Source organism: Mus musculus, chromosome 13 (genome assembly GCF_000001635.26).
Source record: "Mus musculus strain C57BL/6J chromosome 13, GRCm38.p6 C57BL/6J".
Taxonomy (NCBI): domain Eukaryota; kingdom Metazoa; phylum Chordata; class Mammalia; order Rodentia; family Muridae; genus Mus; species Mus musculus.
The window spans coordinates 14,005,000-14,026,883 of record NC_000079.6 but is presented as its reverse complement, the minus strand read 5'-3'; the positions used below and the strand labels follow the sequence as shown (position 1 = coordinate 14,026,883).

The following is a 21,884-nucleotide window of genomic DNA, read 5'->3' as shown; positions in this document are numbered from 1 at the left end:
TTTTCCTCCTAGGTTCAGAATTTGCATTTCTCTGTAGCATATTGATATTACTCTAGACTATTAATGATTTCTGTCTAATTCACTGTTAAAATCAGTGTATCTTCTGGAAATCTGTTGCTGATGGGCATGTATCTGGCTAGCTTTTTTTTTTTTTTTTTTTAATCATTTACTAGACTGTTTGGTTTGCTGAGAAACCTGCTGGTAAGGTTTCACCGCAGATTAAGATCTTTGATTTATAGCATGCATAGCACTTTGCAGCTCCCTCACACAGTTCCACACTCTCCATCTGCCTAGGACCAAAAGTAATAAACATCTCCTTTTGACTAACTCATTGCCATTGCTGTAAGAAGTGTGTATTGAGGCTAAGTGCATGTAATCTAGAACTACAGAGCAAAGGCGGAGGCAGAGGCAGGATGGCCTCATGTTCAAGGCAGTTGGGCTAAGTAATATAACAGCATTAGAGCGAAAAAAAAGCCACAAATGTATTTTTATCCTAAATGTTCATGTGTGTGTGTGTAAGCCCGGGGAAAGCTCTCCTAGTGCTGTGTCAGCGGTGGCCATCTTTATGTGGATACTAGTCCTCAGGCTACCCAGCAGGCACATCCACTATTTGAGATTTGCAGTGTTCTCTCCTCTTTCATCTTAAATAGTTTTGTTTCTCTGTTTGTGTGTAGACAAGGCTCCATCCACCATGTAGTCTTGGCTGGCGTAGAACTTGCTATGTAGACTAGGATGGCCTTTAACTTGAGCTCACTGCCTCCTGAGTGCTGGGGTAGAAGACATGAATCATCACACCCGGCAAAATGTATTTTCTTAAATTCAACCTTAGTTTTTAAATTTTATTTTATTTTTAAAATAATTTATTAATTTTTATTTTATGTGTATTTTAGATTGCAATGTTTGAAAAATAAAATTTCTCTTTTCTAGTTTGGATACTTTACATGTAAACATTAGCATTTTAGTTTGATTTTTCTTAATTTTGTGTATACATGATGTATATGTGTGTGTGCTTATGTATCTCTGCATGTGGAGGATGAAGAAAACTTTATGGAGTCAGTTCTCGTCTTCTACGTGTAAATGGGTTCCTGGGGTTGAGCTGAGGTCACAGGCTATACAAGAAGTACTTTACTGGCACACTGAGCCATCTCTGCAGCCCAGCACTTAGCCCTCCCCTTTCCCTCCCTCTCCCCCTCTCTTTCTTTCTAATTCTCATCCCATCCATCCCTCTACCTCCAGCATTTCTTTAAAAATCTTTTTAGCAGCCAGGCGGTGGTGGCGCACACCTTTAATCCCAGCACTCGGGAGACAGAAGCAGGCGGATTTCTGTGTTCGAGGCCAGCCTGGTCTACAGAGTGAGTTCCAAGGACAGCCTGGGCTATACAGAGAAACCCTGTCTCGACAAAACAAAAAAGACAAAACAAACCCCCCCCCCAAAAAAAAAACTTTTTAGCATTTGTTTATGAAAAAAGTTTCTTCTTAGCTTTTTTGGTTGTTTTGTTTTGTTTTGTTTCAACACAGTGTATCACTGACTGTCCTGTAACTTGCTCTGTAGATTAGGTTGGTCTTGAACTCACAGAGATACCCTGCCTCTATCTCCAGATGTAGAAAAAAATTATACTTCTTAATCATTAGGCAGGTAGAATTTTCCCCATAGATCTAATATTTTTGTTCTCTTTCATGTGAATTATCTATTCATATCTTCTGTCTGTAGGAATTTCACATGCTTGTATAAGCTCAGAAACTTTATGATCCCTTGCAGAGATTATAAAATCTTCTTCAGTACATTTTTATTTATATTTTATTTTAGCATATAGAACTGAAAGACCCCCGAAGGGAGACCCTCCCTCAGACACTTAAGTCCCGGGACAGCCGCGTACCCAAGAAGACACTGAGACCATATATAAAATGTAGAAGGCAAGATTTAATAAAGTAGCAACAACATGAAAGCACACAGACCAGAGCTCTGGGGTCGAAATAAAGCAGCAACAGAAAGCACACAGAGCTCTGGGGTCGAAACTCATACACCTTTGCACAGGGTAGAGGAGTCTCGACGGTCAGCAAAAATTTTTCACAGGCTTATATAGTAAAACTCAAAGGGGGAGAACTGGGCAGGGAAAGTACAAGTTTACATCACTAGGGAGTTCTGCCAAAGGAATCTACGTAACTAAGGAGTCATGTCCTATCAAGGAATCTACGTAACTAAGGAGTACCTGGTTCATTTTGAGGTTGTTCCAGGAGGCCTTTATCTCAAAAATGTTCTTGGAACAGTTTTTAGTTGGGAGGGTTCGAACTTTAGGGTGAGGAGTTTTGGGGTGAAAAGTTTAGGAGTGTTCTGGGAACAATCTCTAGATGGGAGGGGGTGGGCTCCGAGGTAAAAAATTCATGTTTTCACAAGAGGCCAGTAATTTTCTATTCTTCATTCCCCACTTCTTCTTGTAAGTAATTCTAATCTTAGAATTTCAGAAGTCTATATCTCTATGTGGAGAATACTGCATTTACTCTATCTTTAACATGGGAACAGAAACAGAATAAGGCAGATTAGTAAACAGAACTAGGCAGGGACCCTTTTAGTGAGGCTTGAGGGTCTCAGCATGACGCAGGTGTACGTAGATCAGATCTCTGGCTGGAACTGGTGAGTTGTCCTTGGGGTACCTGGCTCGTTCACTGTAGCCAGTTGTGACCAGACTTCTTTCTGCACCACCTGCAAGCCTTTTAACTTAACATATAGATCATTATTATAACAACATAGGTTTAAACACATCATTTAAGACAGTGATGGGCACAGGAGCCCCATAAAGGATCTCAAAAAGAGTAAAACCGAATCAAGAGGGAGTATTCTCAGTTCTAAATAGGGCAAGGGGAAGGAGTACCAAGTAAGTCTGTGCCAGTCTCCAGGATTAATTTTGTCAAGGTCTGTTTAGAGTTTTATTCAGTATTTCTATCTGTCCTGAGTTCTGAGGTCTGTACACATAATACAATTTTTATTTGACCTCTAAATACTTGGCCACACCCTGACTTACCTGGGCAACAAAGGCAGGACCATTATCTGACACTATTGCTTTTGGCACTCCGAACCTTGGAAAATTTTTAATAATCTTCTTGATGACTATCTGAGCAGTCTCAGTTTTACAAGGAAAAGCTTTTATCCATCTTGAGAACGTTCACAAAAACTAGAAGGTATTCATACACATATTTTTTCCAGTAAAGTCTATTTTTCAGTAGATGTCAGGTCTGTCTTTTCATGAGAGAACTAGTTTTCTTTCTTCAGTTTTTACTATTTTATACAGGGTTTTTTTTTACCAGTCTTAATTTGTCTATAACTTGATAGTCTTCAGACTGTCAGGATCATTGCTCTTTAGGATGCCTGGGCGGTTAGATTTGCCACCTGATTTTTTTTTTTAGCCACAGCATCTTAGGTCTTTCTCTGCAGATGTCAACAGCTCTCTTTGTCTGTATATATAGAGCTTGTATTAAAGCCACAAGTTTAGCTTTCTGGGCTGAAGTCTCTTTAGGGAGGCTGCTGGCCTAGATCACTTGCTTTCTGTCCATCACTGCACTGCTGTCCCCGCCTTCCGCTTACCTTTAACCTCCAGGCTACTGCCATCCGTGTACCAGTTCAAACTCTCAGGCCAAGGCTGATCTGATCCTTCAGATCATCTCGAGTATGAGTTCCTTCTGCCAGAATGTCAGCACAATGATGAGTAGGTGAAGTCTCAGGCAGTAGTGAGATTGAGGATAGCAGGGGGAGCGAAAGTCACTCGTTCAGTCAACAAAAAGCTCTGACAATGTGTCCATCGGTCAGGGGGACGGTTGGATAATGTGACATGTGCCAAGTTTTGTCTCAGAGTCAATTTATCTGCGTCCTTGACCAGAAGCCACTATGTGCAGACAAGCAGGCCATCTTACAGCCACCAGGTCTAATTTTTTACAAGTATGCCACAGGTCTTTTTCAGGGTCCCAATCTCTGAGTAAGAACTTCTTTGGCAATACCTTTGTTCTCAGTCACATCTAGGAGTCCCAAAGCTGGGGATAACATCAGGGCAGTCTCAAGAGCATTTAAGGCCATCTAAGATTGTTCCTTTTTTTTTTTCTTTATACGAAGGGCTGTTTATCTCTTTAACTCAGCAAAACTGGAATCCACAATCTGCAAAAGCCCGCAGTGCCCAGGAACTTTTTTAGCTTGTTTTGCACTGGTCAGTGGAGGAGTATGAAACACAGTCTCTTTTTCTAGCTGCTTCAACAGGTAGGCCACCGGACTCTTCTAAGGACTCAGCTTCTGTATTAGCACCCCTTTTGTTATCTCTTTACTTTTAGCCACGAACAGGTGAAGGGTTTGGTCATGAGGGGGGCTCCTCTTCTTTTTGTTGGGGCAGTCTCTCACCCAGTGCTCATTTTCTTTACAGTATACACGTTGATCTTTAGCCAAAAGCTTTCTTTTGTTGCCAGGTACTATCTAAGTTTTCTAGTTTTCCTGACTTTTGTGGCCAACATTTTATTTTTCTTATCTTTTGTAACTTTCTGTTACCTTGGTCAGATTGTTGGGACACTTTCTAGTCCCACAGAGACGAGACCCCCATCAGAGCCTGGCAGTTAGACTCACAGGTGCTCCTTACCTTGGACAGAAGCCCCAAGTGGGCGGATGCCTCCCTCACTGGAACCTGGAACAGACTCACTGCCAGCAACTCAGGGTGGTGCCACCTTCTGAGAAGAGGGAACTTTAGAGCAGAGACGGGAGTGCAGCTCTCACAGCTGGCTGCAACCGGCACTTATCTTAAAGTGAAAGCAGTTTTTCTGTTAACAAGAGACGGGATGGGAGGGACAGGGGAATGAGAAGCTGCCTAGGAACCTGCGGTGCTCTTGGCCGGCTACTCGAACAGCCTCCTCTTCTTTTTTTTTTTTTCAGCAGCCACAACATCCAGGGCCACTGACTTCTCAGGGACCACTCCTCATTTGCTCCGGATTTTTGAGCTCATTTTTCTCTAGGCTCCAGGTCCATGGGCGGGACCACTGTGACCCGCTGGCTGCTCTCTGGAGTTGGAGTGGGAGGCAGGGCAGCTGAGGATCTGAAAGGAAGTGGTCAGCATAGGGATCTGACAGGATTTTTAGGCTTATTTCAGAAGGCATAACTTAAAAACAGTCGTCAGTCATCAGTCCAAGTCCGAACACAAAGAGACAAAAAAGACACACACAGACATATAGACAGGGAGGGATCCCACTTTATCTCCGACGTACAGTGTCTGTGTCTCATGATAAAAACCACAAACAAAAACAAGATAGCAACAGAGAAAAAGAAGCCTGACGGGGTCGGATTTCACATCGACTCCCTTCCTCCTGAAAAACAATTTGCCTGACAGCGGTGATTAGTGACAAGTCAAAAGCACCCTTAGGTGGCCAGCCTACTCCAAACGTTGGCCACTCGGAGGCGCAAAAGGTCTGCCACTGACCCTTTCTGACCTCCACCGACTGGTTGTGGGCTCTGACCCGCACCTCCTTCCAATGCTCCAGAGTCAGAGAAAGGGGAGTGAACACAGATTGTCCCATTTTTAGAAAAACAGTAGTCACAACAAGAGCGGACACGAGACTAAGACAAAAAAGAAACCAGAAGAATCAGATGGCCTCTCCAAGGCCGGCCGATTGAGACCCTCTGCACGAGGTGGGACTCGAACCCACGATCTCGCAACAAAACGCGAGGTGGGACTCGAACCCACGATCTCGCAACTGGGCACGAGGTGGGACTCTAACCCACGATCTCGCAACCCCAAATGGTCTCTTGGCCTTCAAAGGGGTCCACCAGGCGTCCCTGATCCTCCCCTGTTCCTCCTGGGACGTCTCCCAGGGTGAACGGACGGTGGACACCTGGACACGTCTATCCTTATCCACCCCGCACTCCCTCTCGGAGCGCGGTCTCACTGAGCGTCCGCAAAACTGAAACTGCGATCGCACCAGACTTAGAAACAGAACACAGACATCAGAACACAGACATCAGACCAAAACAGAACAAAGAATCTTACCTCTAAGTGGGTCTAGGACCTCTGGGTGGTCGCGCTGTTTCCCGGCCAATGCACCAAATGAAAGACCCCCGAAGGGAGACCCTCCCTCAGACACTTAAGTCCCGGGACAGCCGCGTACCCAAGAAGACACTGAGACCATATATAAAATGTAGAAGGCAAGATTTAATAAAGTAGCAACAACATGAAAGCACACAGACCAGAGCTCTGGGGTCGAAATAAAGCAGCAACAGAAAGCACACAGAGCTCTGGGGTCGAAACTCATACACCTTTGCACAGGGTAGAGGAGTCTCGACGGTCAGCAAAAATTTTTCACAGGCTTATATAGTAAAACTCAAAGGGGGAGAACTGGGCAGGGAAAGTACAAGTTTACATCACTAGGGAGTTCTGCCAAAGGAATCTACGTAACTAAGGAGTCATGTCCTATCAAGGAATCTACGTAACTAAGGAGTACCTGGTTCATTTTGAGGTTGTTCCAGGAGGCCTTTATCTCAAAAATGTTCTTGGAACAGTTTTTAGTTGGGAGGGTTCGAACTTTAGGGTGAGGAGTTTTGGGGTGAAAAGTTTAGGAGTGTTCTGGGAACAATCTCTAGATGGGAGGGGGTGGGCTCCGAGGTAAAAAATTCATGTTTTCACAAGAGGCCAGTAATTTTCTATTCTTCAGAACTATTTAAAAGTCACTAAGATACCATGTTTTATAGGGGTTTTTTTGTTTGTTTGTTTGCTTTTTGGTTTTTTTGTAGACATCCTTTCCTTTCCTTTTCTTTTCTTGTGGTACTATATATTAAACCTAGAGCTTTGTTAAGACTAGGCAAGCACTCTTAACACTTAGCTATGGTCATACTTTTAAAGATAGTTTCACTAGCCTTGGATTTGTTTTAGAGCCTTGTCAGGTCTGAAGCCTGCCTCAGCCTCCCACATATCTGGGATTGCAGGCGTCTTTCACCGTGCTCAGTAGCAGATGATGCTCATTTCTCTTCCTGCCCAGGCACCCAACAGGAGGCTCTTTTGTTCGTCCAAGCAAAGTTAATTTCGGAGATGACTTCCTTACTGCCCTTAAGAAGCGCTATGTGCTCGAAGATGGACCTGATGATGATGAAAATTCGTGTTCCTTAAAAGTTGGAAGTAAACAAGTGCAAACTATTGGTTTTGAACATATTACAAAGAAGCAGAGGTAAATAGAGCTGATGCTGGCTGCCTGCTGTCAGAGTCACCAGACTGTGTGCTGATCGATGCGTGCAACCTTGCTTTCATATTGGTTCACCTTCTTTCCTTAGTGGCTTAAAATGTGGAGAACACAGCACTGATTATCTGGGGAAATTGAACACTCAGTTAGCTGAGTGTGGTGGCTCATTCATACTGATAACTATGGAAAGCACTTGGGAAGGGGAAGTGGGAGGATCAAGGAGTAATCAATAATCAATTCTTGGTTATGTAGCCAATTTAGGGCCAGCCTGGGCTACATGAAATCTTATACTTTAAAGAAGAAAAAAAAAAAGTGGGGCAGTGGTGGCGCACGCCTATAATCCCAGCACTCAGGAGGCAGAGGCAGGCGGATTTCTGAGTTCGAGGCCAGCCTGGTCTACAGAGTGAGTTCCAGGACAGCCAGGGCTACACAGAGAAACCCTGTCTTGAAAAACAAACAAACAAAAAAAAGAGGGGGAGGAGGAAGAGCTGCCAAGGTAGCGAAGAGGCTAACGGTGCCTGCTATGTAAGCCTAATGACATGGGTTTGAGCCCAGAACCCATTTAAGAATGGAGAGAGAACTGACTCCACAAAGTTGTTCTGATCTCTGCTTTTGGTGGAGTGAAGTGGGTGTGGTTTGCAACCTCCACAGCCAGCAGAGTTGATGATCCTTAAGAGGAAGTTTGGTTCAACTCCGTAAGTAGCCTGTGTTGGTTCAATCTTCAGGAGTTTGATATTAGTGATTTATTTTAGGCCTGTTTAAATAGAGCACAATTTGGTGGAACTTTCCTGTTCATAATGAACTCAATCCTGTGTGTACAAGTAAACTTAATGAAGATCAGATGGAGGACAAATGTATGATAAGGTTCTCTGGGAAGCTCCAGTACCAGAAGAATCTCTAACCTTAGAGAACAAAGGTCCCCAGGCTACTAAGCAATCTGCTCCCAGCCTCCTTCGTTCCCTTGGAGTCACCGCTCTGTGTTTAACATTCCAGGTTCCCTTCTGCTTCTCTGTGATACTAAGATGTCAGTCTAGTGAGCAATGACTAGGATTATGGGTAATGCAATCCTCAGTAACTGAACATGTCTGTATTAGGATTCTCTAGAGGAACAGAACATATAGAATGAATGAATGAATGAAAAGATATATACATACTGGCTTGCTTTTTCTGTCAAATTGACATAAACTAGAGTCATCAGAGAAGAAGGGCCATGAGATAAGCTGTAAGGCATTTTGACAGTTACTGATAAGTGGGTGAGGGTTCAGCCTATTGTAGGTGGTGCTGGCCCTGGGCTGATGGCCCTGGGTTCTATAAGAGAGCAGGCTGAGGAAGCCATGTCCTACCCCTCCATAGCCTCTGTATTAGCCACTGCCTCCTGTTTGAGTTGCTGTTCTTTCTTTGGTGATAAACAGCAATGTGGAAATGTAAGATGAATAAACCCTTTTCCTCCCCAACTTGCCTTTGGTCATGGTGTTTAATTGCAGCAATAGAAACCCTAAGATATACGTGTGTGTTTGTGTGTGTGTGTGTGTGTGTGTGTGTGTGTGTACATACGTGTATATATACGAGAGTGGGTATTTATTAGAATGGCTTACAAGAGTTTAGCTCTGCTAGTCTATCAATGGCTGTCTACCAAGGGAAAGTCCAAGAATTCAGTAGTATTTCAGTCTAGGAGTCTGAATGTCTCAGCTGACGTTCAGTAAATGCCCAAATCCTGATGAAGGAGGTTTATAATATCAGTGAAGTAATGGACTTGCCAGCAAGAGTGAAGGCAAGCAGGCAAATAGGACAAGCTTCCGTCCTCCATGTCCTTTATATAGACTGTCAGCAGGCGTGGCCCAGATTAAAGGTGGATCTTCCCACTTCAAAATCTGGATTAGAACTAGGCCTACCCACTACAAATGATATAGTTGAGAAAATTCCTCACAGGCATTGTCCTTCCTCTTTATTAACATGTAGCTGACCAGCTCTGCATTTATATCCTAAGACAAGCACAATAAAGACAAGAGAAGCAACTAAGAGCCCATGTCTCCTGGCTTTCCTGGCGCTGGCTTTGGATTGATACCTCTGGAGAGAACTGGCTCCCAAGCTTGGTGCCAAGGATGGCCAGCATGGGACACTTTAAACTGTACAGGGAAATAGCAACTCAAGTAAAAAATTCTTAATCCCAGCACTTGGGAGGCAGAGGCAGGTGGATTTCTGAGTTCAAGGCCAACCTGCTCTACAGTGTGAGCTCCAGGACAGCCAGGACTATACAGAGAAGCCCTGTCTCGAAAAAAACAAAAAACAAAACAAAACAAAACAAAAATTCTTTTAATTCTTTTTATTATTCAAAAATAGATTTAATATAGTCCAGGCTAGCCTTGAATTTTTTTGTTTGTTTTGTTTTGTTTTCTAGACAAGGTTTCTCTGTGTATCCCTGGCTGTCCTAGAACTTGTTCTGTAGACCAGGCTGGCCTCAAACTCAGCGATCCACCTGCAATCAGCCTCCCAGCTCCAGTGGCTGAGATGAAAGGTGTGCACCGTGCACTCTCTTACCCTGTGTACATGTGTATGAGGGCAGCATGTTCGTGTCACAATATGAGTGTGACCAGGAAACGTTTTGCAGTTGGTTCTCCTTCCCTATTGTTGAGGCAAGGTATTCCATGCTAGTAGCCTTGGAGCTTAGTGATTGTCTTTTTCTGCCTTCCACCTCATCATAGGAGTGCTGGGATTAGAGACATAAGTCTTTTCCTATTGCTTTTTGTAGACATTGGTATCAGGGATTGAACTCAGGTCCAAGTGCTTTTATCCACTGAGTGACCTATCTATCTACCCTCCTGCCTCAACCTCCCAAGTACTAGGACTAAAGTACTACCATACCTGGCCTAGAAACAGTGACTTCTGTCAGTATAAACTACTGGTCTGCAGTTTTTGACAGTTTTATAAATGAACATTCACAGTTCCTTTCAGTGATTTTATGTTTCTGAAACTGATATGGACCGTTGTGTTAAAAATCAAGGATTTGCTGGGTGTGGTGGCGCACACCTTTAATCTCAGCACTCTGGAGGCAGACACAGGTGGATTTCTGAGTTCAAAGCCAGTCTGGTCTACAGAGAAACCCTGTCTCGAAAAACAAACAAACAAACAAACAAACAAAATCAAGGAATTTACTGGGCGTGATGCCACATGCTTGTAATCCCAGCACTTGGGAGGTGGAGGCAGAAGCAAGGCCAGCTTAGGCTACACGAGACCCCCATTTTAAATAAATAAATAAATGAATAAATGAATAAATAAATAGCAAGTAATTGAAAATTGTGGTGGACAGAATATGGACACAGTGGTTTTCAACCTGATTAATCTTGGAGTCTGGGAAATCATACAGTTTTCTGGGGTACTAAGTTGGCAGCACCTACGTCATTATGAAGCTGTTTGGTCCTAACCACACCCAAAAGTTGGAACTGGGAAGTACTGGCTTTCACCTTGACACCATGAAGCATCCCTGAAACTCTCAGGGCCTGATGATCAAGTATGAGAGCCTTTGCCCTATAACGGTTCCTGATGATTGTAATTATCGTTCCCCTGCATTTAGCTCTCATGTTTATTCTTCAATGTTGTCAGTTTTCTGTTAATTTTTACAAATATTAATTAGACCATTGTGTGCTAAGTGGTATTTTGAGATCTTTGTAAATACTAATTCACCAAGTTATTTGTTGTGTTTTAAAAATTACTGTAGAATATACCTATAAAACCAGTTAGCAGTGTTAACTCAACATCGTGTAAACCAGTCCCCAGAGCTTCCCATCACTCCAAACTGGAATCCCATGCCCTGTAAACACTGCTTCCCTAGCTCCTCCCAGCTCCTGGCAGCCATTGTTCTTTTTACCTGTTGCTTTGTCTGTTCTAGGATCACCAGGTGGGATTGTGCAATATTTGTGTCTACCCCCAGCCTCCCCCCCACCCCTGCCCCGCCCCTTGTCTGATCGTTGTGCTTAGAGTAACATCTTCAAGGTCTTTCCATTTATGGGTTGTCAGAATTTCTTCGTTCTTAAGGCCAGCCTCTGTTTCTCAGTGTGATGTCACGTTCGGTTTTTTCTGCACTGTTTCTACCTTTTGGTTATTGTGACTAAAGGTGCTGCAATTAAAGTAAAGCAAAGCACTTTGCCATAGTGAAGTCTGCGGCACCAAGATCAGTGAACGTGCTTGGTACCAAAGGAGGTAGAAGAATTGGACCTTGAACCTTGGTAGCCCACGTCTGGATTTTGAATTCCAGGACATTGCCTCTTCTGTCAAGCAGAGGACACAGATCCTGGACAGGTAGAAACAGAGGAAAACTCTGCATGCACAGTGCTGAGGATAGGCACATCCCTAGAGAGGCTCTGTCTCGGTGCCAGGATTTGGGAAACTGCCAACTGTCAGTCAACAAATTAGTAACTTTATTGGGATCTAGTCATATAGTAAAACACTATGAGGTATGAAGACAAGTGTTCTAGAGCTCTAAGTGTAATGTGCTAAACAGTATCCTTTAGAGGCAGGAAGTCACAGGAGAATCCTTATAGCAGAATGTCACATCATTTCATGTATACCGTAAAACAGTAACTGGAGACACAGAGTGTTATAGTCAGGATTAAGTCTGTAGTAGCTGTGATCGGAGAGTTGGCTGGGAGGGGAGGAGAGCAGGGTGTTGTAAGAGAGGGGCAGTGACTACAGCTGCCTCTAGTGTTTGTGATGCTTCATTTCATTCTCCTTTTTTGTAATGCTTTGCACCTTAATGTGTGCAGTGGGTACTAGCATTTGTATATCTTTGGTGTTTCTTTTATAAGGTTTTAAAAGGCCAGTGGGTATCATATGACTCACATGTACATGTGAACTCTGTTTTTCACACAGTCAGCTGAGAGCACTGCAGGACATTTCCCTCTGGAACTGTGCCGTGAGCCATGCTGGTGAACAAGGAAGAATTGCTGAAGCCTGCCCCAGTATCCTTAAACTAATTTTGGAATTTGGCACTGTACCAGACACCATTGGTCCCATTTATGTTGCATAAGTTCCCAGACCCTTTTGCCTACAGGTATGGCTCATGAGAGTAAAAAATGTTATAATACCGTTTTCTGGTACTGGGAGGGGCTTTTTACTTTTTTCAGATCGGGTCTTACGCTGTAGTTCATGCTAGCCTTGAACTCACTATGTATCTGAAGGTGGCCTTGAACTCATAATAGTTCTAACTGAGCGTCTCCAAGTGCTGGTATTACAGTATGAGTCTCCATGCTTAGCTCTTAGAGTAGAAGTTTGTAGGTGGGCCCCCTACAAACAGAGACAGGGGACAGAGTTGGTTGGCATCCCCCTGTTGTATTGGTCTCTGGTCACCCCTCAGTGCAGGTGGGATGCCCAGGTTTCATCAGCTGTTCTTCAAGTGTGAAGAAAGCTACCCAGTCAGGCTGCGAGAGCTGCATGGATATGGCATGTGACAAGTTGGCAAGTGTAGGTTTGCAGATTGTGATTGTCCCCCTCACCCCCTGCTCCTTGTGGAGCTCCCCACCTGTTCCCTCCTGAGATTGGTTCCTTTCCAGCCAGAGCCCTGGACAGGTACAGCAGGCTCTCCATGTTTGTGGAAGTTTCTAGTGAACGGTTTTGAGATAGTGTCTCATACTGTTATCCTGGGCTGTCTTGGAACTGAATATACAGTTTAGGCTGGCCTTGAAATTGCTTCAGCCTTCATACTAAGGTTACTCATCTGAGCTACCACAACTGTCTGTCTCCGTATTTCATCTATTGTATCATGGGATTTGTCAAATTGGACTTTGGATGGTGGTTGACAGGTTGTCTTGCTAGCCTGTACATGTGATAGTTGCCCACTCTGTGCCTTGGATTTTCTGCTGCAATAAAGGTGAATCAGTAGTTGGATGTAGCAGTGCATGCTTGTTATTGTAGCACCCGACAGAGGCAGGAAGGTCATGAATTTGAAATAATTCTCAGCTTCCTAGTGAGGTAAGGCCAGCCTGAGCTACATGAGAGCCTGTCTCAAAAATTATCAGATGCTGGGCAGTGGTGGCGCACACCTTTAATCCCAGCACTTGGGAGGCAGAGGCAGGTGGATTTCTGAGTTTAAGGCTAGTCTGGTCTACAGAGTGAGTTGCAGGACAGCCAGGGCTACAGGGAGAAACCCTGTCTGGAAAAAAAAAAAAAAACAAAAAAAAAACAAACAAACAAAAAAAAATTATCAGCTCTAGCTGCTATTCTCATCCTTAAGACTTTTCTTCCTTGGGTGGATGGTCTGTCTATCTTTTATAAAAGGTCCCTTCTTTCAGTGAAGAGTGTTTGTGTGCCTTCAGCTTCTCTCAGAGACTGTATTGGGGTACAGTTGGACCCCAACATGCTTCTCCCTTCCCACACTGCTCTGTCTTTTCCTGCTCATTTAACACCTAATTCAGTCAGGCCTAATGATCATGTCAAACATGTGCCATAGTGAGTCACCTCCAGCCTACTTCGACTATAATTTCTTCACACAGTGAATAGCTGTACCGTGTACCTGGCCAGCCTTGTCTCTGTTTTCTTTATTTTCTGTGTCTGGCAAATCCTTGTAGACATCTCCACCTGCTGCCATGCTGAGGTGGGATCCAAACCTGCTGTGAGGATGTGCTGGCCAGTGTTAGTCAACGAGAGTTAGCTGAGAAGGTGGAGCTTCAGTTAAGTAGGGTATCTTATTAGTGATTGATGGGGGAGAGCTCAATCCATTGTGGGCGGTGCCACCCCTGGGCTGGTGGTCGTGGGTGCTCTAAGAAAGCAGGCTAAGCAAGCCATGAACAATCCAGTAAGCAGCACTTCTCCACGGCCTCTGCATCAGTTCCTGCCTCCAGGTTCCACCCAGTTCCCATTTTGGCTTCTCTCAGTAGACTGTTCAGGATCTGTTATAAAATGTGTGGCAGACGCCTGGATGCATCTTTGAGCGTCTTGTGTGAAGAAAGCTTCCTAGCAGATTGTCAGTGATCTCTGTCTATAAAATCATCTTTGTTTTGGAACTTTAACATTTTTCTTTCCTAACAGTAAGCTACTTTGTCCTCCCCAAGGTGCTTTGGTCATGGTGTTTCATCACAGCAATAGTAACCCCAGCTAACACAGCGGACCATCTAATAACCCTAGCTAACAAACACAGTGGACCATCTAATAACCCCGGCTAACACAGCAGACCATCTAATAACCCTAGCTAACACAGCGGACCATCTGTCTCTTGTTTCCCTATAGTCCTTGAGCCAGCTTTGCAGCTGAGTGACTTCCCAGAGAGTCAGGTCAGTTTCTGTTACTCCGCTTCAGCTTCTCCAGTAGTCTCATTCCTGGCAGACGAGTAGGCTATAAAGCAGCCTGGCGGTCCTTCATAATGAGGGCTGGCCTCCAAGGCCTAGGCTAGTGGTTCTCCACCTGCAGATTGAAAACACTTTGGCAAACCTTTAGCTCCCAAAAAAATCTTCATTACAGTTCATAACAGTAGCAAAATAACAGTTATGAAGTAGCAATGAAAATAATTTTATAGTCAGGGGTCATCACAGCATGAAGAACTGTATTAAAGAATCACAGTGTTATGTAAGTAATGTTAGGTGCCTCGTTTTGAGAATACCTGTCGGGGTCGGGGTCGGGACCAGGAAAGGGGATAGCATTTGAAATGTAAATAAAGAAAATATCCAATAAAATATAAATTAAAAAATTAAAAAACAAACACACACACACACACACGAGAGAGAGAGAGAGAGAGAGAGAGAGAGAGAGAGAGAAAGAATACCTGTCCATCTTTGCTCCCACTCTAACCTCAGCTGTGGTGACTGTTGCATTCAGGATACTCTAGGACTCTTTCAGGTTGTATTTCCTAGGTTGCCCTAGTTTTCTGCTCAAGTTGCTCATAGGTTTTGCTTTCACTTGTATCTGTATGGCCACACCCCTTCCTTTCTTCCTTCCTGCCCTGCCTGTCATTCTAAGCACAGGGAATTTCAGACTTGCAGGTGTTAGCTATGGACTGTCTCCCTGCAGAACCTGAGTTCTTGGCCTTTGTAACTAACCCTTGTAGAGTAACCATAGTAACACCCACATATATCAGGTGGGAATGCTAGGCTGTCCATTAGCCTATGGCCTGGACCTATGTTACACTGTGACCTCCTTCAAAGCATAGCTGTTGATCCTTAAGCCTCAGTGCGTGTGCGATGGTCCCAGAGTCTTATTCTAAATTTGTGGTTCTGAACCAGAGAGAAGCCACATTGCAGACCTTGCGTTCTCAGCCCCTTTCTTACCTATGTTGTTGCTACCCTGTATTCTCCTCTGGGATGGTGCTCTTTAGAAGATTTGTGGGTTTAGGACTGGTGCTATGGAGAGAAGAATGGGTATGCAGTCTGTGTGTGTGTGTGTGTGTGTGTGTGTGTGTACATGTACATGTTTGTGTTTAAGGCAATGCTGAGGGCAAGGCCCAGTGGTACTCAGTATATCAGTGTATCAGAGACAACAGATCTCTGCCGTCACTGTCTTCTGTCTTTGTTTTCTTGTCAGACAGCCCTGCAGGAGTTTGTGACACTTGGTTGTCCTTTGCTTATTATGCTTCTCTCACATTTTGACAAACAAAAATGAGTATTTTAGCTTTGGAATGAACCAGAGTAATAGTGTTTCTGTTTCGTTTTGCTGCTAGAGATGGGACTCAGGACTTTGGGTATTTAGATAAGCACTCTAACCGCTGAACTATATCTAGTCTAATAGATAATTTAAAACATGAACATTTGTGTTCATGGAAAAAAAAATCGAACTAGTGGGTACCCAGTGAGAAGTTAAAAATCCCCACTCAGCCAGGCATAGTGGCACATACCTTTAATTCCAGCACCCTAGAGGCAGAGGCAGGCAGATCTCTTGAGTTCAAAAGCAACCTCATCTACAGAGTGAGTTCCAGGACAGCCAGGGTTATACAGAGAAACCCTGTCTCAGCTCCCACTCCACTCCTCTTTAAAAAAAAAAAAATCCCTATTCTAGAATTAGAGTGATATTAATTCTACGTCTTTGGTGAGTCTTTTGATATTACTTTTTCTTAAAATGTGCATCTAGATATTCGAGTTGTAAATTTATCCAAAAACTTGTTGTCAACTTGGGATGAAGTGGTTCTTATTGCAGAGCAGCTCAAAGACCTGGAGGCTCTTGATCTCAGGTATGGAGTGTGCACTGTCTTCTCTGACAGCTGGCAGACACTTTCTGGGAAGCTTTGGCTGACTAGACTTTGCTAAAGGATAACTTCAGGGCAGTCTTCAGTTGGTCCCTTGAGGTGCACGAATAAGGAGTATATCTATCTCCTGATCAATTGGGAGGAGGTGGATCTTCATAGCTTATAAACCTGATCATGAAAGAGGGACGTGTTATCTCAGCAGAGAGGGGTTAGAATTGAATGTGCCTGTTTATTTGCAATTGCTGTTTAATTCTTTAGAAATAAGTAGTTCATTGAGACATTACTTAATGTAGTTTTGATAAAGATTATAATTTCTCTACCTTGTTTACTAATGTCACATTTCCCAAGATCTTCCCAAATATTTGATTAATCTTAGAACCTGACTTTTCAAGGGTTCAACTAGACTGGTCCCTTCCTTCCTTCCTTCCTTTTCTCCCTCCCCTCCTTTCTTCCTTCTGATGGTGCTGGGAGCTAAGCCTAGGTTTTTGTGCTTCATGAGCCCTCTGCCATTGAACACACCCCAGCCCATCTCCCCTTGCTTCTTAAGTGCTTTATATTATATGCAGGTGAGCTTTACCAGGCTACGGCAGATGCATAGACTAGACCTTCAGGCTTGACGGCACCTCAAATGGAGCAAATGGGTAAAACTTGACCTTTAGTGTCTCCTCAAGTCAAGTGCACATGTCTGAGGAAACCTTAAGCGTCACCTACCTCCATGAGAACCCCTCTCAAATGTTGAGGTTAAACTCCAGACTGTGTGTAGAAATAAGTACTTCACATCTCTTTTCTCCTCAGTGAAAATAAACTGCAGTTTCCCTCTGACTCACCAACTCTAACTAGAACATTTTCTACTCTGAAGACTTTAGTCCTAAACAAAACAGGAATAACGTGGACTGAGGTAATCATTTTTGCTTTATTACACAGTAATAAATGATTACAATGTTTGCTTTAAAAGGGAATTGAAACCTAACTGGCTTCATTTTAATCAGCTTATTGTCTGAACGGTAGGATGCTCTAAACTTCATCACAGAAGAGTAATCTTTTGCTGAAGTGGGATTTGAGATCTGGTAATCTATGATCTTTCTCAGCCTGTTCCTGTCTCTTAGCTCATCTGTACTGCTTGGGAGTCTTGAACACGGATGCTTACAGTGGCATCTATTAAATATGTGGAGTCTTAAAAGTCGTAGTGCTTGCTCCCCTAGGTTACTGCAGATGTTAGGGCAGAGCATGCAGGAGAGTCTCACCCTCCCTGCTGCGAGCTTGTCCCCATCATCCACAGTTCTGGATGACTGCCTTGTGAGTAGCCAGTTTTCCTTGGCCCAGAGGCATTTGGCACATACGCTTCTGTCTGTCCTGGGCCCCTGATTTTGGAGCATCTCCTGCCCTCTTCTCGTGCACAGAGCCTGAGGATAGGAAAGCACTTAGCAGTTGGGGTGGGGGTGGGGAGGGAGGATGGTAGTACAGCTCAAGGGAAAGCGTTAGGAACCAATGAGACATCTGTGTGCTCAGCATATTCTTTACGTCGTGTTCGGTGCTCTCAGGACTAAGAAGGTGAGTACCACCTCCAGGACCAGTCTACTAGTCAGTTGGTTGTCCATCGCCATTCCTTGCTCCTTTGTGAAGCATTTCCTAACTGGGTGCTGACTTAGCCATTGGGTTAATAGTGCTAGAATGTCTGTATAGCCTTTCAATGTGGTCCTTCATCCTCCTGCACCACCACATCGTGCCCAAGTACAGCTTAAATGACCTGTCCACAATGCAGGGAGTTCCTGTGACAACGTGCCTGAGCAAGGCCAGCAGAGGCTATCAGACACTGAAGTCAGTTTCCTTTCCAGGTGCTGCACTGTGCTCCTTCATGGCCAGTCCTCGAGGAACTTTACCTCAAGTCTAACAATATTTCCATTTCTGAAAGGTAATGGACTTTGCTTCGGTGATTCTATTGCTATTTAGTAAATTCTGGATAAAGTCTCTGGTCCAGCACTAACTTTTAGGAGGATTCGCAGGTATAGGTTGTATAGCACATACTCCTTAGTCACTCATTGTAGTAAAGTTAGACTGTCTAATAGAATGTTACTCCAACCAGAGAAAACTCATCAAATACGCCTGAATTAAATATTTGAACTTTATTAGTTTTCTATAAATAAATATCTTGGCTTCTGATATATGTAAACTAAACATTAGAATTTATTAGTTTTGCATACATATTAGGTTTTCTGATTCGCAGTGGAGTACAGGGTATATCAGGTACATTTTTTTGTTTCTTTTTTTTTTTTTTTTAACTAAGTAGTAAGAGCTGGACTTGTGGTTGAGCTATCTGGGAGGGTAAAGCAGAAAGGTCCTAAGTTTACGGTTATCCTAGGCAACTAAGCAAGACCCTGTCTCAAAAAACCAGGGGCTGAGGGGAGAGGGGGTGTAACCTAATTGTAGAGCACCAGTCTAGCATGTACAAGGCTATAGGCTCATTTCTACTTAACAATTTGAGATACTCAGTTTTATATTTTGTTTCTGTGTGTTTGCTTGAATATATATCTATGTACCACATATATACAGTGCTTAAGGAGGCCAGCAGAGGGTATCTGAACCTCTAGGACTGGAGTGTTTAAGTCACCATGTGGGTGCTGGGGAACGAACCTCGATTCTCTGGAAGAGCAGCCAGTATTCTTTAACCACTGAGCCATCTCACCATCCCCTGAGTTCATTCTTTAATATTGCAAACTTTTTAAAATAGTAAATAGATTTTTTTTCTTATTATTATGTGTATCTATGTATGAGCTGTTTGTGTGTGAGTTCAGGGGTGTGTGGTTGAAGGATACCTTTGAGATTCTTTCTTTGCACTGTGGGCTTCAGAGCTTGAATTCAAGTTGCCAAGCTTGAGCACTGAACCATCTTGCTAGCCCTATTTGCTTGTTTAGAGACAAGGTCTCATTATAGCCCAGGCTGGCCTCAAGCTAGTTATGTGTCAAGTACCACCTTCAGTTTATAATCTGCCTCCACCTCCTTAGTACTGGGATAATAGGTGTGGGTGGCTGTGTCTAGCAAATACAGGATCATTAATTGGTAATACCTGCTTAGGTCAATTGTACTATAGTGTATGTGGACCCATGTTCTCTTAAATATAATTGCTTCATCTCCCTTACAGAAAGTAAGATTAGCTAAATGTAGTGGAACATACCTTTAATCACAGCACTCAGGAGGCAGAGGAAGAGGCAGGTAGATCTCTCTGAAATCAAGACCAGCCTAGTCTACAAAATGAGTCCTGAAACTCCATCTTAAAGAATCAAAAAAAATTTTTTTCCTTTTTTAAAATTACTGTGTATTTGTCTGTGAGAATGTATGCAAGTGCCCAAGGACACCAGAAAGGGTATCAGATTTCCTAGAGCTGGGGTTACAGGCTACCATGGGTGCCATGGGTGCCATGGGTGCCAGGCACAGAACCTGCAAGAGCAAACCCCAAGTTTAGGACTTCTCACCTCCCTCCCTCTTTTAAAATAAAGCTTTTGAAATGTATTTAGACTGTGCTTGTCTGGGTGTGTGTCGTCTGTGGAAGTCAGAGCGATTTGTGAGAATCGGTTCTCTCTTCCCCGTGTGGGTTTTGGGAGTGGGCCTCAGGTCATCAGACTTGTTGGCCTTTTCTAACCGACCCACCTCTCTGGAGCATCGTCTCTCTTCTTAGATAGTATCATAAGTATGCGGAAGAAAGTCAAAAAATAGAAATCTTCAGTTGGGTTGGTTCAAAGTATAAAACTGTATTGTATAGAATGGTTTCATTTGTGGAGGCAAATGCAGCCATTTTTTTTCTCCATTATCAAAGACAGGATAGGGTCCTGACTGCAAGCATTTCGACACAGCATCCCCTGGGTTGGCCCTTTTGGGGCCAGATCCACTTCCTCCTTAACTCTTTGTCACAGTGGGTACACTTATTTTAAGCTCTTGTCTTTGTAAACATGAGATTAATCCACATTGAAAAAAATTGTTACTTTCCAATACAGGCCAGTGAATGTCCTGCAGAAAATGAGGTTACTAGACCTTTCCTCCAACCCATCAATTGATGAAAGCCAGCTGAGCCTTATAGCAGATCTTCCAAGGTAAGCCCTTAAAGTTTACCTGTTAAAGATCCTTATGAGTTTTAGTGAATGAATTGCCATATGTCAAATAAACCTTTTGAATAGATATAAAATACAGCTCCTAAACTGGGCAAGTCCCGTGGGGAATTGTAATTAGATTCTGCTGGAGAGTGTGCTTGTCTCTCGAGCTGTGTGGGTGAGGATCCAGATAATCTGCAGCTGCAGAATTTGCTCTGGTGGTGATGCATCTCCACTTAGGACTTGACAGAGCAGCAGGCACTCCAGAATCTGAGAGGGCTGTGTGGGGCAGTCAGTGTCAGCCTTCCTTCTGCACCTTGTGTTTCACAGTAGGATGGAAACACAAGGGAGAGGAAAGGACTTGCTAGTCTAGTCTAGTAGATACCCAGAAGACTTTGTAGTATCCTGTGTAATCGAATTTAACATTTTAATTTCAGATTAGAACACCTAGTCCTTTCTGACATTGGACTTTCTTCTATACATTTTCCAGATGCTGAAATTGGTAAATAAGATTATTATTAGTAATGTCCCTCCCTCCTATGTTAATTGTTTTTTTCACTCCTACTGGGCAGTTTCATTTTTATTGTTCTAGGATGCAAAACATCCATGTTCCCGGCCTTGAAGTACCTCATAGTCAATGACAACCAGATATCAGAAGTAAGAACTACCTCAGCAAGCAGGGCACAATATGCTTGTCTCCACTTGCACACAAAGGCTCCTTCTGCCAAAAAGGTTAAACTAGGGGCCTGGAGAGATGGCACTGAGTGGTTAAGAATACTGGCTACTGTTGCAGCCAACTGGGGTTCAATTCCCTGCCAACACCCTCTTCTGGACTCCTTGCTAACTGCATATGACAAAAAATGTCCAAACATATTAAATAAAAACAAATCTTAAAAAACATTAAACCAAAAGCAAAGTGCTTCCTCAGAGGAAAACTTTTCAAAAGTAAACCAGGTTAGGGTTAAAGTTATCTTACTTATACAGATGTGGACTGTCAGTGAGTTCATATGGTATGCTGGGTAGTAAAAGTCCTTCCAGGTAGGGTTGGTATATGATGTATCTTACACCTCAGATGAGAGCTAGGCAACTGTACTTTTATTTTTGCTAGGCCAAGTCAAATGAAATGTGGACCTGATGGGTTTCTTTCCTTTGTTGCTTCAGTGGTCATTTATCAACGAGCTGGATAAACTGCAGAGCCTGCAGGCCCTGTCCTGCACTAGAAACCCTTTGAGCAAAGCGGACAAAGCAGAGGAGATCATTATCGCCAAGATTGCTCAGCTGAGGACCCTGAACAGGTGCCAGGTGAGCAGTGGCCCTACCTGCCCTTTGCTTTAGTGCTGGAGCGGAAGGCTTATTGCTACCTCTACTGGCCTCAACTTCTGGACTCAGTAATCTTTCTGATTCAGCCACCAGAGTAGCTAGGACTACAGGAGTGCCGTGGCACT

At 43.5% G+C, this 21,884-nt stretch overlaps 1 protein-coding gene across 10 annotated transcripts in view; it reads left to right on the top strand.

The window, feature by feature from the left end:
• Window positions 1-21,884, top strand: part of Tbce (tubulin-specific chaperone E) — a 41,704-nt gene that overhangs the window by 12,767 nt on the left and 7,053 nt on the right. For 5 of the 10 annotated variants that reach the window (XR_873135.3, XR_001780813.2, NR_130788.1 and 2 more), the window contains 9 exons: window positions 6,997-7,182; window positions 12,061-12,149; window positions 16,243-16,342; window positions 17,153-17,255; window positions 18,193-18,269; window positions 20,347-20,442; window positions 20,877-20,941; window positions 21,032-21,096; window positions 21,601-21,741. Coding sequence is in view for 4 of the 10 variants with exons in the window: in NM_178337.3 (NP_848027.1) it covers window positions 6,997-7,182; window positions 12,061-12,149; window positions 16,243-16,342; window positions 17,153-17,255; window positions 18,193-18,269; window positions 20,347-20,442; window positions 20,877-20,941; window positions 21,032-21,096; window positions 21,601-21,741 (922 nt within the window). In the remaining 6 variants the exon portion in view is untranslated. Of the gene's footprint in view, window positions 1-6,996; window positions 7,183-12,060; window positions 12,150-16,242; window positions 16,343-16,923; window positions 17,256-18,192; window positions 18,270-20,346; window positions 20,443-20,876; window positions 20,942-21,011; window positions 21,097-21,600; window positions 21,742-21,884 lie in introns of all 10 variants that reach the window. The other 5 variants (XR_003950480.1, XR_003950481.1, XR_003950482.1 and 2 more) reach the window with 4 other exon arrangements.